The 17,561-nt window shown below is 38.3% G+C and overlaps 1 protein-coding gene across 1 annotated transcript in view; it reads left to right on the top strand.

The window, feature by feature from the left end:
- The window catches only part of LOC122435578 (oligophrenin-1-like), a 189,687-nt gene extending 173,167 nt beyond the window's left edge, over positions 1–16,520 (top strand). The window contains exons 10-14 of the mRNA XM_043459754.1: positions 4,992–5,083; positions 9,659–9,737; positions 12,102–12,135; positions 12,675–12,737; positions 15,903–16,520. Coding sequence (XP_043315689.1) covers positions 4,992–5,083; positions 9,659–9,737; positions 12,102–12,135; positions 12,675–12,737; positions 15,903–16,027 — 393 coding nt within the window. The 3' untranslated portion in view covers positions 16,028–16,520. The remainder of the gene's footprint in view (positions 1–4,991; positions 5,084–9,658; positions 9,738–12,101; positions 12,136–12,674; positions 12,738–15,902) is intronic.
- Positions 16,521–17,561: the final 1,041 nt, after the last annotated feature.

Raw genomic sequence — 17,561 nt, 5'->3', positions numbered from 1 at the left:
ATGTATAGGTCCTTTGTTTCTTTAGGTAGATATACTCCTAAGTATTTTATTCTTTTTGTTGCAATGGTGAATGGTATTGTTTCCTTAATTTCTCTTTCTGTTTTTTCATTGTTAGTATATAGGAATGCAAGGGATTTCTGTGTGTTAATTTTATATCCTGCAACTTTACTATATTCGTTGATTAGCTCTAGTAATTTTCTGGTAGAGTCTTTAGGGTTTTCTATATAGAGGATCATGTCATCTGCAAACAGTGAGAGTTTTACTTCTTCTTTTCCTATCTGGATTCCTTTTACTTGTTTTTCTGCTCTGATTGCTGTGGCCAGAACTTCCAACACTATGTTGAATAGTAGTGGTGAGAGTGGGCACCCTTGTCTTGTTCCTGATTTCAGGGGAAATGCCTTCAATTTTTCACCATTGAGGGTGATGCTTGCTGTGGGTTTGTCATATATAGCTTTTATTATGTTGAGGTATGTTCCTTCTATTCCTGCTTTTTGGAGAGTTTTAATCATAAATGAGTGTTGATACAAATTACTTACAAAATTAAACAAGGTTTACTTGTTAGCACTGAAAGTTGTGATGCATGAAGACCCAATTTCCATAGGCAGAAATTCGGAGAATTTTGGGGCCAATTTTTCTCCATTGCTGGTGATTTCCATGGAAGATCACTCTTGTGTGGCTTCTTCTTAGGACTATACTACAGAGCTACAGTCAACAAGACAGCATGGTACTGGCACAAAGACAGAATTATAGATCAATGGAACAAAATAGAAAATCCAGAGATAAATCCACACACCTAGAGACACATTATCTATGACAAAGGAGGCAAAAATATACAGTGGACAAGAGCCAGTCTCTTCAACAAGTCGTACTGAGAAAACTGGCCAACTATATGCAAAAGAATGAAACTAGAAAAATTTCTAACACCAAACACAAAAATAAACTCAAAATGGATTTTAAGACCTAAATGTAAGGTGAGAAACTATAAAACTCTTAGAGGAAAAGCTGCTTTTCTTTTTTTGTCATTAACCAGAAATTTTGTGATTCTGCTTTGAATGTGGGTTAGGCATTTGAAAAGAATGTATATTCTGCAGCAAGCTTTTAAATAGAATGTTTTGTTTATAAAAGTATGCCCCTCTTTTGTTGGGGCCTACTGTTGTGGGCACACTGGTGAGCATGGGCTGACCCCTCCACCTGATTGTTTACCTACTGCTGGAACTGCTGCCTGCTGATGGGCCAGTCTGAGTTCTATTGCAGTTGGCGGTGGTGCCCAAGGAGCCCTGGTACTGGTTATTGCCCCTTGATAGTTTAGGCTGTGTCCTGGTCCTGGCCCACTGGTGGGCTTGGCTGGGCACTGGTTGGCTTCTTGTGAGGCCTAAAGGAAGTGTCCCAGAATGGTTGTCAAGCTGCTACTGGATCAAGCTGGGGCCTGGGGCTTGGTATCAGCCTGTTTGGTGGGTCTGGATCTTGGGTAAGCTGGTTGTAGGACATGATGTTTCTCAAAGCTGGTTTCAGCACATTAGTGGGCAATGTTGGGGCCCAATATGTTCTAGGGCCATTACCTGTCTGCTGCAGAGTAAACAAGTTCCTGGGACTCATGCCAGCTTACTGTTGGGTGGGGCTGGGTCCTGGAGTTTCTGGGTAGTCCAGGGGGACCTATTGCTGCCTCTAGCCTGCTGGTGGGTACGGCTATATCCCTGTATGGCTCCTAGGGCTCGTGCCAACTGGCTGGTGGATAGAGCCATGTCCAACATTAATAAGCTACAGGGAGTACTCCAAAATGGTGCTTTCTATCATCTTTTTCCTCATGGTAGAATTACAACCTCAAAATGGTTGCCTCCAGCTTTTATGTCCCCAGGGTGAGTTCCACTTGTCTCCTGTCTCTCGGTATGGCTCTCTACTATCAGCAGGTCAATATGACCCAGGCACCTTCCATCTTGCTTTTGTCCTGGTTCTCAGAGCATGTGAGATTTTGTGTGCAACCTTTAAGAATAGAATACCTGTTTCCTGTACACCTCCGGCTCTCCTTAAAGCAAGCCCTGCTGGCTTTCAAAGCCAGATGTTCGGAGGCCTTGTCTTCTTGGTTCAGGACCCCTTGGCTAGGAATCTAATATGGGGATCAAACCCCTTGCTCCTTGGGGATAAACTCTATGATTGTAACTATCCTCTTATTTGTGGGTCAGCTATTTAGGGGTGTGGGCCTTGACTATATCATGCATGTGCCCCTCCTACCTGTCTAGTTGTGATTCTTTCCTCATATCTGTAGTTGTAGATCTTTCATGCTAGACTTCAGGTCATTCTCACCATTGATTGTTGCTCTGTAAAATAGTTGTAATGTTACCGAACAGGGTTCTTGGCCTTCCCCAATCAATAGAAATTGACTACAGGCCAGACAGGAAGTTCAGGGAAGGCTTTATTGTGGCCCCTGATGCAGCAGGGACAGCAAGAACAGACAACAGGTTCCCTTGCTTGATCGCCTCCCAAAGCAGGGCAAGGTTGTTCCTTATAGGGGTGAAGATAGAAGTGTGTCCACAGGTCAGAGCAAAGGGGTAGCTTAGGTGTTTTGACCACACCATAGGTGGTGGTGTGTTTAGGGGGCATGCACAATACTCTGCTTTTGCTCCCATCCCCCTGCTTTTGCTCCAGGCTCTTCAAAAGTGGCAGGTTTTTTTTATCTCTTTGTATCTTTTGTCCATAATTTGTCCCAACTGGGCATGCATGCAGTTATTTTTAGTCCCATACAATATTTTTTGTATTTTGTTGCTGAAAGAGTGGTGTGGCCAGGCACAAGCATTGCAACACTGCAGTAAAGGGTCTGAGGTCTGTCTGTCTCAGTAAGTTTGGTGGGCCCATGGGAGGAGGTAAGCTCAGGTTCTTCCTACTCCACCATCTTGGACACTCTTGTTTCAAGAACTAGTCTTAAATCCTAGTTGCAAGGCCTAATAAATTGTGATCTTGAGTAAATCAGTTATGGTTGCTCACTATCATTTTTCTCATCAGAAAAAATGGCAAGGATGATAGTCTAGTTTATAAATATTTATTGAACACTAACTTTTTACTAGGTGCTAGAGATATAAAGATAAATAAGACGCTGCCCACATCCTTGAGTTCTTAGTCAAGTGGGGGAATCAGATGTGAAAAAGAGAGGCTTTAATACAATGCAGAAAACACAAAGTAGACAGTATATATACTGGGGAAAGATTTTTGAGGAAATGAAAGCTGAACTGCAGGTTGTAGCACAAGTAAGAGTTTGTCAGTCAAAGACTATAGATAAAAGTCATTTTGGGTGGAGGAAACAATATATGCAAAGTTGGAATCATGAAAGAGGATGATACATGTGTGAAATAGTACTTTTACACTTATGGGGCATCATAAATTAGATGAGGGTGGCTGAAAGTGAACCTGGAGTGGTGGGCAGAATGTTGTCCCCTGAGCTGTGATGTCATCTTACCAAATCTAATGGAGTTGAGAGTTTTAAAAGGGAATGTGAGCACATGATGCAGTTAAATTACTCTTATCTTGCAAGGCTGAGAATGCCTGATATCCTAAGTGTTGGAGTTTTAGAAGACAAATTGAAAGATAAATATAGAATTTTGTTTCTATAGTGCAGGAGCAAGAAAAAGGATAGACCTGCAAAGGGCTTGAGTGTGACAGTGAAAGGGAATTTATTTGATGATCAACTGTATGGGCCAGTTAGGACAGTATAGTGCTTAGGTACAGACCTGGCACTTTGGGCAGAAACACAAATTCAGTGTTTCTGAATTTGAGACAGCAAGGTTGGTAGTATTATTCCCATTTAATAGATTATGAGGTTTATATTCAGAGAGGAAAAATTATTTACCTTGGGCCACATACCTAGTAAAAATCCTAACTGAGACAAGACCCCAGCTTTTAAACTTCTTAGTTTATTGATATTTCTACTATACTGACTTGGGTGACTTTGGGTGAACCATTTTACCTCTCTGAGCTTCACTTCCCTCTGAGGGCTATTATGAAGAAAAGTGGTTTAAAAATGCCTAGCATAATATGTGGCACATATTAGTAATCAATAAATGTTACTTCTCTTTTCTATACCACATTGCCTCTGTTATAAACTGAACTAGGTGGGATTTGAGGAATTTTATTCTGTGAACACGGGCTTCCCTTGTAGTAGTAAATAATCTGCCTGCAGTGCAGAAGCCACAGGGAACACAGGCTCGATCCTTGGGTCAGGAAGGTTCCCTGGAGGACATGGCAACCCACTCCAGTATTCTTGCCTGGAGAATCCCATGGACAGAGGAGCATGGCAGGCTATAGTCCATGGGATGGCAAAGAGTTGAACATGACTGAAGCAACTTAACACACACTCAACCTGTGAACTCAATGGATTTCTATGGCCTTGTTAAGTGCCCACAAGACTAATGTGGGTCACATTGTCCTGCACACATGAAATACCAAATTCCACCTTGACTATCACAGAAATATCCTTATTTTCCTTATTCCTGCCTTGCCTTTGGAGAGACTGCTTTTGTAATTCCCATCATATTTAAAGTTTTGGAAGTGGGGAACCAAAAATGTTTTTCCTCCTATCTTCTATCTGCTACTGTAATGGAAGGGACATTGCAGAAAACCAGTTACCCAGTGCAATCTCCCTATCTAGAAGTCTCATGAAATTTTATTTTGTATACTTAATACCATTTGTGCATCCCATTTCTCCTATATCCCCCTTATGAGTTTCCTATTTAATATACCATACTTGGAAAAGAACACTGGTTTATCCCGAGCAGTTTCTTCTGAACTGAGTCATTGATTTTTAGGACAGAGAAAAACCATCTGCCACCTTGCTGCAACTACCCTTTGAGGGGACAAGGTCCTCAGTGAGGCGAAACATTGTTCCTGCTGCTGTAGCAGATGCCTTCCAAGTGACATTAAGGACACAGCAGTAAGCAGAAGAAGCTTCTGTGTATTTCTGTGTATTTTTTACAAACTAGCTATTACTCCTTCTGTTATTTCAGGGGCCCTTGGACTTAACGCTGAAGTACTGTGTGAGAAGGAAGACGGAGTCTATTGATAAGAGATTCTGTTTCGATATAGAAACAAATGAAAGGTAAGGATGTGAACTGGCAGCATCCCGTGTGCCAGTTTCTGAGCCTGGGTAGGTATTTTATTTTCATCTGTCATCTCTTTTTGATAAAAATGAGCAAAACTGTTCATGACACCATTATCTTGGCTCTTTTGGCTGTGCCTCCCAGGGATCCCTGGACCAGAGCTGATTCTGACTATTCAAGGTTCAGTTAGCTTTGCCTTACTTGCTGTAGGCAGAAGTTACTCCTAGGATTTAATTTGCTGTGATATATGCAACAGATCAGTATTTGGTGATGCTGCAAAAGAACAGGGTAACAAAACTCATTCTTTTTTATCTCAATATACAAGAACAAATTAATTGAAACACATATTTAAGGGAACATAGATTGAATGGAGAATGGTGGTAGTATTGGGGATTCTTTTTTCCCCCATTTGGTGCAAATGATGTGGACTTTTCCTACCTTTCAGATATTTACATAAAATGTAAATAGTTTAATTATTAACTTTCTGATTTCAGCAAAGCTTGCAATCTTTGGACTCGGTTGCATGTGTTCCTATCCAATTCTCTCTTTTCATCTTTTCAACCTGGACAATTTATTGGTAGGGAATTTAAACTTTTACTTTTAAATTTTAAAATAAGAGCATTTGGAGTTACTTTGGAAAAAGACATGTTATGTAGTTGGGAAGTTGGTCCAGAATTTAGTGAGTAAATGTGTTTCTATATTTTATTTCCATCCATTATTCCTATGTATTAGGCATTAAGTATTATAATAGAATTTAACAAAAGATCAGATTGCTAGAAAGGAACTTGGTTGAATTACAATATCATATGAGCAAAACTATTAGTAACTAGAATCATATAGATCAGATTAAGAAAATAAGGCATATTTTTGTCTTGGAATAAGTAGCTATTAGTTCTCTTCCCCATTTTAAGTTTATGTTTGTGAATTTATATGCTTTCTTTGTTCAGAATGGATGGTCCCAATCAAAGATGGCTGTATTAGTAAACAATGTTAGTGATAATCATGAGGTTGTCACTCATTTCCACCCCACAACTTTGAGCTCAGTAGGAAGGGGAAAGCAACTGTTGGCTGTGGCTTCCTTTTTGTGAAGCTTCAGTGTCTTTGGGTCTGCTGAATTAATGTACTTAAAGTTAAATTTTTCTGTGTATAATTCCATTCTGATTCACTTTTCAGCTTAAATTTGCAAGCCACTTGCAAGTATTATTCTCATAGACTCAAAGCATTTGCAAACAGTTTGGCCCTGAGGTTAAGGGCAAGGATCAATATATATTTATAAGGATCTATCTATCTATCTATCTATCTATATTGCATCTAGTGCTATGTATGGGTCATGGTAGATACTGAATCTGGTATTCATTTTTAAATTTTTTTCCCTACCCAATAATACTGGGGAATTCTTAGACTAGAACCCAGGATTAAAGTTTTGATATAGCTATGATTTTACTTACCACAGATTGGGCATTTAAAAAATATTCCTGCACTGAACTCCACCCTCATTTTACAGGTGAGGAGACTGGAACTTGTATGTGTTTAACTGCCTTGCCTAATCAAAGTTACATAGTGGCAAGGTTGAGCTCAAACTCTGGTCTGTAGGTCTCCAAACCCCATGTTCTTTTAAATTTTATTCCATTGTCTATTATAAGGGAATACATGTAAATCCATGGCTTTTTCATGTCAACATATGGCAAAAACCACTACAATATTGTAAAGTAATTAGCCTCCAACTAATAAAAATAAATGAGAAAAAAAGCAGAATAAATATGTTGTGAAATAGAGGGTCAAATATAATAATGCACAGATGCTGAGGTGCCTCTGTGCATGTGGAGTTTTCTGAGTAAAATGACATCTGCATCTGCTTTCGTGGCTGGTCAGTCTGATATAAGGGGCAGAGGCAGGCCTCGCAGTAGACATCAAGCATTTGTACTCATGTTCCCTGCTGAATTGAATAGATAACTCTTTGAATCCCCTTTTCTATTTCTGGAATAGAGGATAATTTTTTTTTTTATTATTGTTCCTAGTTACATTTGGAGCCGCAGTCTCATAGCCCATCAAAACTTGAAGGAAAATAATTATAGCAATAATAATAATAACATTGATGATGACGATGACAGCACCAACTGCTAGCATTCACTGAGTACCTCTATGTGCTAGACACCATTCTCAGCCTTTATTTTATCGTTTTTCTTTGCTTTTTAAATGATTTATTTTAATTGGATTCTAATTGCTTTACAATATTGTGGTGGTTTTTGCCATACATCAACATGAATCAGCCAGGGTGTACATGTGTTCCCCCATCCTGAACCCCCCTCCTATCTCCCTCCCCACCCCATCCCTCTGGGTTGTCCCAGAGCACCAGCTTTGAGTGCCCTGCTTCATGCGTCAAACCTGCACTGGTCATCTATTTTACATATGGTAATATACATGTTTCAATGCTATTCTCTCAAATCATCCCACCCTCTCCTTCTCTCACAGAGTCCAAAAGTCTGTTCTTTACATTTGTGTCTCTTTTGCTGTCTTCCATATAGGGTTGTCATCACCGTCTTTCAAAATTCCACATATATGCATTAATATACTGTATTGGTGTTTCTCTTTCTGACTTACTTCACTCTGTATAATAGGCTCCATTTTCATCCACCTCATTTTAAATATATAATTTCCTTTAGTCTTCATCACAGTCACATGAAGTGGGCGGTGTTTCTATCCCAATCTCACAAAGACAAGGAGACAGAGAGAATTTAAGCACTTAGATTATACAACTAGTATATGTTAGAGCTAGGATCCAAATCCAGGCATACTAATTTCCAAGCTCACATTCTTAACCACTGAACTCTACTACAAATATGTTATTTATACCTTTCTGTTTTAGAGGAGTGACTGAGACCTCAGGGTGGGCACAGAATTTGTCTAAAATCATGATGGAGAAGCCTGGCCTAGAAGTCAGTACTCTTTCTACTTTGTCATTTTGTTCTTAACAATATTGTTCTTTGGATTTGACTTTTGGTAGCACCCGGGAATCTCCAAATGCTTCCTGAATAGTCACTTATTTATTCTTTCAGCTTCTCTGTATGATCAAGAGAGGATACATACCAGCTTTCTGATTTCCTAAACAGGAAAACTGTGTCTGTAATAGGTTTAATTTCATATCTAGTCTACAACATCTGCTTTATGTTTTTTGCCCATTTTTTTGCTTTCCTTCTTTCTAGCTTCAGGATCCAGCTGGGTAATTATTTTTATAGAGATTTGTAGACTTTCTAGCCCCATAAGATATGTCTAAAATGTTGGATATTTCTTAGAGAAAGGTAAACTTGAAAGAGTCCAGTACTGAAAGCCAAGTCCTAGTTTTCAATTGATTCTGGCTTAAAGATCATTTGGGGGCTTTACTTATTAAGGAGTACTTTAATATAGTAAGAGACAGAAGGACAGGTAGGATAGGAATCCCATGGTATCAGAACTAAAAAGGACCTACCAATTCATCAGATTCAAATTTTTTATGGCTAAAGAAATTGAGGCACAGTGACTTTTCCACTGAACTTTCTTGTCATTACTCTGTTATATTTAATGACTCAGAGAGGTCTCATCTTAACATGGAAGGAGTAAGAGGAACAAATATCTCTAGTGGCACAACTAGGCAGAGAGTGGGAGAGACCTTATGCCTGCAAGTAATATGATTAATCCCCAAATTCCAGTTTGGTTTTGAAGGTCCGAGAAGAACGGTGTATACCAAATTGGGATATATCTGGGTATATAGTTGCAGTTACTGCAAATAAATAAAATAAAATTGGATTTCAAGTTGTACGTCATGCAGAAGAGGCCTTATAATGTATTAACTAAGAAAGAACATGGCTGCTGGACTAAAATTCCTAAATCAACACCCTGGCTTTACACTTACCACAGACTCAGGTTACTCTCTGTGCCTCAGTTTCCCCTTCTGTAAAATAAGGATTTCTATAGTCCCTGCTTTATAGGCTTCTTGTATAGATTAAGTGAATCAATATTTATAAAGTGCTTATAGTACTATGGCACTTACTGAGCATTCATTAACTAGTAGTTGTTGTTATTATTTATAAGATTGCTTAAATCAGCCAGAAGGCCTCCCTGTGCATGTTGTTGACTTCTTTCCAACGGAAATGCTCTTTGGACATCCTAGGTGGTAGAAGTAGCAAAGCCATTTTCCTGGTATATGTACTTATAGTGAACATGCTCAGAACCGCTTGAACTCAGACCAAATGACTAGTTTCTAAGAGCGAGAGGCAGGGAGAGCTTCAGTTTGTTTTAAGCACACAGTGGGGTCAATTTAAGTCTGTATTATGGTGAGGTGTCAGCATCTGCCTTCATATTTCCTTGCCTGACCCTGACATTAAGCCACCAAGATACTACCTCGCCCAATGTTTCCAAAGTTACTGTTCTCTAAATTCCATTGTTTTTCTGAGTAAAAAAAGATTTTGAATAATTGGAAATCTATATTCTTGAGTCTGCTCAGTGTCATAACTCCCAGGGCTGAGAGGAACCCTAGATTATAAGACTCCACTCTCTCAGTTAACTTTTCTGCTCTCAACTTGTCATTTATTCCTTAGACCAGGAACCATCACTCTGCAAGCTCTTTCAGAAGCTAACAGAAGACTATGGATGGAGGCTATGGATGGGAAAGAACCTGTAAGTTACCCTGGGGAAACCTCAGTAACATAGGCCAGTATATGAGTGTGCTCTAGTGGTAGCAGTGAGTCCAGGACAATTAAATGGTGATAGATAATTCATACTTAAAAGTTTAGAGTTAGAAGGAAATGCTGAATAACATTTCTTGTTTAACAAGTTAGGCAACTTGAGTTTCAGAGATGGTATAGACTTCTCTAGAATTAGCCTCAGAAAGGCATTGCAATTGACCTAGAAACTAGGTCTCTCAGCTTCTTTCTTCTTATACAGCTATGCCCACAAGGTTTTCTTAAGAAAGGAAATTAAGCCTTTTTTGTAGTTTATAGCATTAATATGTGTTCATATATAAGGATGAAAAATAATTTTCATGACTGTGAACAAGCATTTATTAAGATTTTATTCAGAATGGTTTTACTGCCCCTCCCTTACATTCCTAAGCCAACTTATTCTCTTTAAGGGCAGGAGATGGCATTGCCATGCTATATCCCAAAATGCACTATTCCATTTAGAACACTGCTACATAGGATTACAAGCAATACTTTTGCAGGGCTAATGATTATCATAGAAAGACCATGTGAACAGTCAGGTCATCAAAAAGCATTTTTCTTCTCCAGTATCTTCTGTGTAGGTTTCTTCTTATGGTATATGACATAATGTCAGCTTCTTAGTTTTGGAATCCCAGAAGGTTATATTTGGGTCTGATTCTGCCATTCAATGATTGTGTGACCTTGAGCTACTTATTTAATTTTTTCTGAGATTCTTCTCTTCAGTAAAATGGCTTTAATAATTTCTGTTCTACCTATCTCACAGAGTTGCTTTGAAAGAAATCAACTGAAAGCCAGTTTGTCAACCATAATATGCTATATCAGTTTGAAGTTCTTCTCACTGGTCTGAAGGCTTGGTGCAAAGCTACTGAAATTCAGTAGTATTTGAGTACAATCTAATCGTCTTGCTTTTTGCAAGGCAAAAACTTGCTAAAATGGAGAATATATTACAGGGATTTCTTTCTGTGTGTTTCTAGTGCCTTGAAGACTAGTGAAGAAGGCCCAGCTATAAGATTACATGTATAGCAACCAATAAGATAGCAGGAGAGAAGCGGTGTTGTAAGGACTGTCATCCAGAAAATAGGCCAGGGCCTTTCTCTGTTCCCTTCTCTCACAGAAACTTGGAGCTTAACCGTTATATGCCTGTGATATTTTTATAGCAGGATACTAGCAAGCCCAGCAAGACATTTTATTCTTTTTTGTTGTTGTTCATATTTATTTCTTATTTTTTAATCAAAATATAGTTAATTTACAATGTTGTAAGTCATTTTACTCTTAATTCCCTCTCCTGAGCTTGCTCTCCCTTTAAAGTTTTAAAAATCAAAACGTGCAGATGCCTTTTTGTAAAGAATGATGTTAGCACATGGGCCCTCTGTATGTGGATCCTTATCAACTTGACCTGTCTCACTGACCTATCCATGGGCATACACATATAGGAAGAAAATTTTATTTTAAAAGGAGAGATTGTTAAAGCAGATTATACAGATGGCATGTAGAGGACTTATTTCCTGCATTACTAATGTTGCTTCTGCTCTACTAACAACCCCTCTCTCCAATTCACTAATATTATAAATAGTAAGATCAGTTCTTGAAGGAACATCTACTGCAACACTGATCATTTTAGAGATATGAATTTTGAAGTCTAGAGAATGAATGGGACATGCCTAAGTTTCATAATGATGTAGCCATAAAGCCAAGACTAGGCTTCGAGTCAAGGATCTCCTCTTGTTTCTCACACGGCTATCACAAAGCATACTTTAAGATGACTCAGAGAAAGTTTGGTGAATACATGGATCTCTTTCAGATGGGCACTTGTTTTTCTACACATCTGGGTAGAAAATACCCACTAACACCTTTGGGTAAGGAGATTGGTATTGTAATATTTAAATTTTACCATCAGCTATTCAACACTGCAGTCTCTTACCCAGATCATTGAAGGTTTGTTTGGTGAGGATTATTATAGCAAGATCTAACTCTACTTTCTTCTGCCACTAACCTGGAGAAAACCACTTCCTTTCTGTCATACTCTCTTGCTCCATCAGGAAAATTCTCTAAGTTTTACATAAGTAAATGTCTAAGATGGGTAGGCTACCACTGCAGTGAGCTGTGTGAAATCCAATGTAATCTTCAGGGATTATTAGTCCTACTGTTTCTAGTGACCTAGGCAAAGATGATTCTGTTTAGCCCATTTTATTACTTGTTAAACTTTTAAAGTCACTAATGCTTTTGATGGTTTATTTGACTAAAGATCTTTAGTATTTGCTGTACTTACCTATAGTGATTCACAATATCCGTGGCTCTTTCTGTCTCTTTTTTTTTGTAGATCTACCACAGCCCTATAACAAAACAGGAAGAAAGTAAGTCAGATTTCTGATCTACTGGTATTATAAACTGTTAGCTATCCTAATCACAGTAAATGCTATCATCAATGATTTGTAATATTGATGCAAATGTATTTATGGATACCTTTGTGTGAAATGAAATTCAGACCTGTTTTTTAAGAAGGTGTCTTTTGATTGAACTAAGGAAGTCACTTTATCTTAGCTTATTGGTGGGGTAGTTGTAGTAATATAGAGAAACACTAATTATATTCTTCTTGTTCTAGACACACAATAGAAATTAGGCATTTCCAGTCTAATTTTTCACATTTGCTGTAGCTCATGCCTCAAGCAGATATAATACAAAAAGGGTCAAGTAAAAACATTTTGTGTTATAAAAGTAAAAACTTTAGCCACTTCTCTCCCCCAAATGAAGAATCTTTCCATTTAAAGGTGATTGAAGGAAAGAGACCAAACCCTAATTCTCTCACTGTAGTCTCTTAACCAGATCCCTGAAGGTTTGTTAGGTGAGGCTTATTACAGCAGGATCTAATTCTGCTTTCTTTTGCTTGAAACAGTGGAACTGAATGAAGTGGGGTTCAAGTTTGTTAGGAAGTGCATCAATATAATTGAGACCAAAGGTAAGATATGAACCATAGCCTTGGCATCGTTTGAATCTGATTATTCTTTTTTAATGATTTTTAAAATTTAATTTTTATTGACTTATAGTTGATGTGCAATATTAGGATCACAGCCTTGTCATGGCAAAGAGGCTTGCATAACTCAATAAAGCTATGAGTCATACCATGCAGGGCCATCCAAGATAGATGGGTCATAGTGAAGAGTTCTGACAAAACAAAAATCTCCAGTGACCCATTGGAGGAGGAAATGGCAAACCGTGTCAGTATTCTTGCCTGGAGAACCCCATGGACAGTATGAAAAGACAAAAAGATATGGAACTGGAAGATGAGTCCCCCAGGTTAAAAGGTGTCCAATGTGCTACTGCAGAAGATCTGAGGGCAACTACTAATATTTTAGAAAGAATGAAGCAGCTGGGCCAAAGTGGAAATGATGCTCAGTTATAGATGGTGGTGAAAGTAAAGTCCAATGTTGTAAAGAACAATATTGTATAGGAACCTGAAATGTTAGGTCCATGAATGAAGGCAAGTTGGACATGGTCAAGCAGGAGATGGAGAATGCGAACATCAAAATTTTAGCAATCATTGAACTAAAATGGACAAGAATGGGTGAATTTAATTCAGATAACCATTTTATATATATATATGTGTGTGTGTGTGTATGTGTATGTGTGTGTGTGTGTGTGTATATATATGTGTGTGTGTGTGTGTGTGTGTGTATAATTTCTACTACTGTGGGCAAGAATCCCTTAGAAGAAATGGAATAGAACTCATAGTCAACAAAGGAGTCCAAAATGAAGTATTTGGGTGCAACCTCAAAAAGGGCACAAACAGTTCATTTTCAAGGCAAACCATTCAACTTCACAGTAATCTGTCTATACCCCAACCACTAGTGCTAGAAAAGCTGAAGTTGAACAGTTCTATGAAAATCTACAAGACCTTCTAAAACTAACACCAAAAAAGATGCCCTTTCCATCATAGGGGATTGGAATGCAAAAGTAGGAAATCAAGAGATACCCAGAATAACTGGCGAGTTTGGCCTTGGAGTAAAAAATGAAGCAGGGCAAAGGCTAACAGAGTTTTGACAAGAGAACATGCTGGTTATGGCAAACACCCTTTTCAACAGCCCAAGAGACAATTCTACACATGGACCTCACCCAATGGTCAATACTAAACTCAGATTGATTATGTTCTTTGCAGCCAAAGATGGAGAAGCTCTGTACAGTCAGCAAAAACAAAACCTGGAGCTGACTGTGGCTCAGATCATGAGCTCGTTATTGCAAAATTCAGGCTTAACTTGAAGAAAGTAGGGAAAACCACTAGGCCATTAGGTATGACCTAAATCAAATCCCTAATGATTATACAGGTGTGTTGAATGGATTCAGGGGATTAGATTTGGGAGACAGAATGTCTAAGGAACTATGTATGGAGGTTTGTAACATTGTCTAGGAGGCAGTGACCAAAGCCATTCCAAAGAAAAAGAAATACAAGGAGGCCATGTGGTTGTCTGAGGAAGCATTACAAATAGCTGAGGAATGAAGAAAAGCAAAGACAGGGGAGAAAGGGAAAGACATACCAAACAGAATGCAGAGTTCCAGAGAATGGCAAGGAGATAAAAGAAGTCCTACTTAAACCAACAATGCAAAGACATAGAGGAGAACAATACAATGGGAAAGGCTGGAGATCTCTTCAAGAACATTGAAGATATCATGGGAACATTTCATGCAAGGATGGGAATGATAAAGGACAGAAACAGTAAGGACGTAACAGAAGCAGAAGATATTAAGAAGAGGTGGCAAGAATACACAGAAGAACTATACAAGAAAGCTCTTAATGACCCAGATAACCACGATGGCTTGTGGTCACTCATCTAGAACCAGACATCCTGGAGTTTGAAGTCAAGTGCAACTTAGGAAGCATTACTACGAACAAAGCTAGTGGAGGGGACAGAATGCCAGCTGAGATATTTAAAAACCTAAAAGATGATGCTGTTAAAGTGTTGCACTCAATAAGTCAGCAAATTTGGAAAATTCAGCCATGGCCACAGGACTGGAAAAGGTCAGTTTTTATTCCAATCCCAAAGAAGGGCAATGCCAAAGAATGTTCAAACTACTGTACAATCATGTTCATTTCACATGCAAATAAGTTTATACTCAAAATCCCTCGAGCTAGGCTTTAACAGTATGTGAACTGAGCTTCCAGATGTACAAGCTGGGTTTCAAAGAGGCAGAGGAACCAGAAATCAAATTGCCAACATTCTTAGGATTATGGAAAAAGCAAAGGAGTTCCAAAAACACATTTACTTCTGTTTCATTGACTATGCTAAAGCCTTTGACTGTGTGGATCCCAACAAACTGTGGAGAATTCTTAAAAAGATGGGAATACCAGACCACCTTACCTTTCTCCTGAGAAAACTGTATGCTGGTCAAGAAGCAACACTTAGAACCAAATATGAATAATTTGTGTTTTCCTGCTTTTAGTGATAAAGAACTTCAAATGGCTTATAAAATATTTTAAAATACTATCTGGCACTTTTCAAGCAGTGTTATGATAGTTCCACCCTAAATAAATAAGAGTTCAGTTTCTGCCGCAAAACATATTGATTTAAAAATTGTTAGGGGCAAAGTTAAAATCCAGCAAATGTGGCATTAATATTTTTTCCATGTTGGTGATACTTTCTTATTTCTAAGAATATTCTGAACATAGGCAAGAGTAGTGTATAAGCCAAGGCTCTTCCCCCCCCTCCCCGAAATGTTGCTTCAATCTTTCTCTCTTACTTTATATCCCTGCTCAGAGGCAAGTTGAAGGTTAATATCTCCTCCTTTTGCAACTAAACCCAAGCTTCTTTCCAAAATGATGACACTGTTCTCTGTTATCCACTGCTACTCACATAAACATTTTTTTTTCTATTTACTATAGAATGTGTTCTTTTCTAGTCATGTTATTGAGGGCTTGGTACAATCCAAATGAAAGTATGGAAAGAATAATTTGCAGAGATGTTTCAGGACTGTTCCCCTATTGTGGAGGAGGGCTGGAGAGACTGGAGACAGTAGGGAGATCCTTTCTTGTTTGAACTGAGTCCATTGTGTAAGTATCTACTTTCTCTACCTTAAGGGAGATGAAAGTTCTAGCTATATTAATAAAACTGACCTGGTTTTCTTTCTCTAGGAATCAAGACAGAGGGATTGTACCGTACCGTGGGCAGCAATATTCAGGTTCAGAAGCTGCTGAATGCCTTTTTTGGTAACAATTTTTTGTTATTGTTGTTGTTGGTAACAATTTTAATTTCATAATTCTTTTGGGGAGTTTTTTGTATATTAGAAAGAAATGTGACTATAAGAGAAAGGAGACATTGATAAAGGTTGTAGAATATATTTTTAAATATAAAATGTACACTTACTTGCCTATGCTGAGTCTGAGACACCTTTCCTTGAAACAGTGATTAGCATCACTCCTTCTCAAATCTGGACTCTACCCCAACCTCTCCATTGGAACTACTCTGGTCAGGCATAGAAGGTATATTCTTGTGAAATTCAATGAACTCTTTTCAGTTTCTATATTACTTGATATCCTTATTGACCTCTCCCTCCTTTTGAAACTTTATCTCTACATGACGTTTATGATTCAACAGTCTCTTAATTCTTCTAACATCATGTATTATTCCTTTCAAGTGACTTTTGTCAGGTCCTTTTTCTTCTTATCTTCTAAATCTTGTATGGGTATTTCCCAGCCTTCTGTCTTTGCCCCCCTTCACTTCTCACTTCTTCTACATGTTTTCCTAATGATTAGATTTTTATCCTAGCTATGGATCATATTTTTCTTTCTTTCTTTTTTTTTTTTTTTAACATAAGTCTGGTAAATTTTGTTACATTCTGTACATCGTGACTTGAGTGTTGCAGTTTTGGTGATTTCTTTTTTAGTGTGTTGAATTTTGTTTTGTAGTCAGTTATTTGTGTATCAGCTTGCTTCATTTGAAGATTATTTTTAATCTTATTAGGACAGATATAAAGTATTCTTTCCTGGCTAGTTTAGCCTTACAGCTAAGTTCTGATTTCTTTTGTCTCTTCATTTTTAGTGGTTGAAAGTTAAACAGTTGCCAGCTCTGTGTGAGTTCTGGGTATTCTTCAGAATAAAGCTTCTTTGTATTTCTTTGTCTGGCCTCATGGATTTTCATCCTAGGCACTCATGATTTTGTATTCAGTGACAGACTCAAGTGGACCCACAGCTAAGGATTTTTCAGTTCTTTTTCTACATAAATCCCTCTTCTCTGGTACTCTGACCTGCAAAGTTTACTCTGACCTTCTAGTTTACTCGCCTTTCTGACCTCTGATCTTTGTCTCTTCAACTGAGCAAGACGTCCATACTCAGCTTGAGCTCTCACTCCCCATGCTACCATCCAGAAAACGTTTTCAGGTAGCAAACTGGTAATGGTAAGGCTTATCTTGCTTTTCCCCCTGTTTCAGGGTTCTATACTGTGTATTGTTCAAGTACTACAAGGAGCTGTTTCATATATTGTGTCCCAGATTCTAATTGTTACCACAGGAAAGAAAGTCTGGTTCTAGTTACTTCAACTCTCTTTGGTTTTTACTAGCACCTCTGTGATGTCAACACACCAAAATCACTAATCCAGACATCATATCATGAGTTCTAAACTAATGGATCCAGTTTCCACTGGAACTGTGCTTTTCAAACATATTTAGGTCATGGTGCACATTGGGCTTCCCTGGTGACTCGGTGGTAAAGAATCCACCTGTCAATGCAGGAGATGCGGGTTCGATCCCTGGATCAGAAAAATCCCCTAGAGAAGGAAATGACAACCCACTTCAA

Source organism: Cervus canadensis, chromosome X (assembly GCF_019320065.1).
Source record: "Cervus canadensis isolate Bull #8, Minnesota chromosome X, ASM1932006v1, whole genome shotgun sequence".
Taxonomy (NCBI): domain Eukaryota; kingdom Metazoa; phylum Chordata; class Mammalia; order Artiodactyla; family Cervidae; genus Cervus; species Cervus canadensis.
The sequence above is the reverse complement of the archived record's forward strand: the minus strand, read 5'-3'. Positions and strand labels throughout refer to the sequence as shown.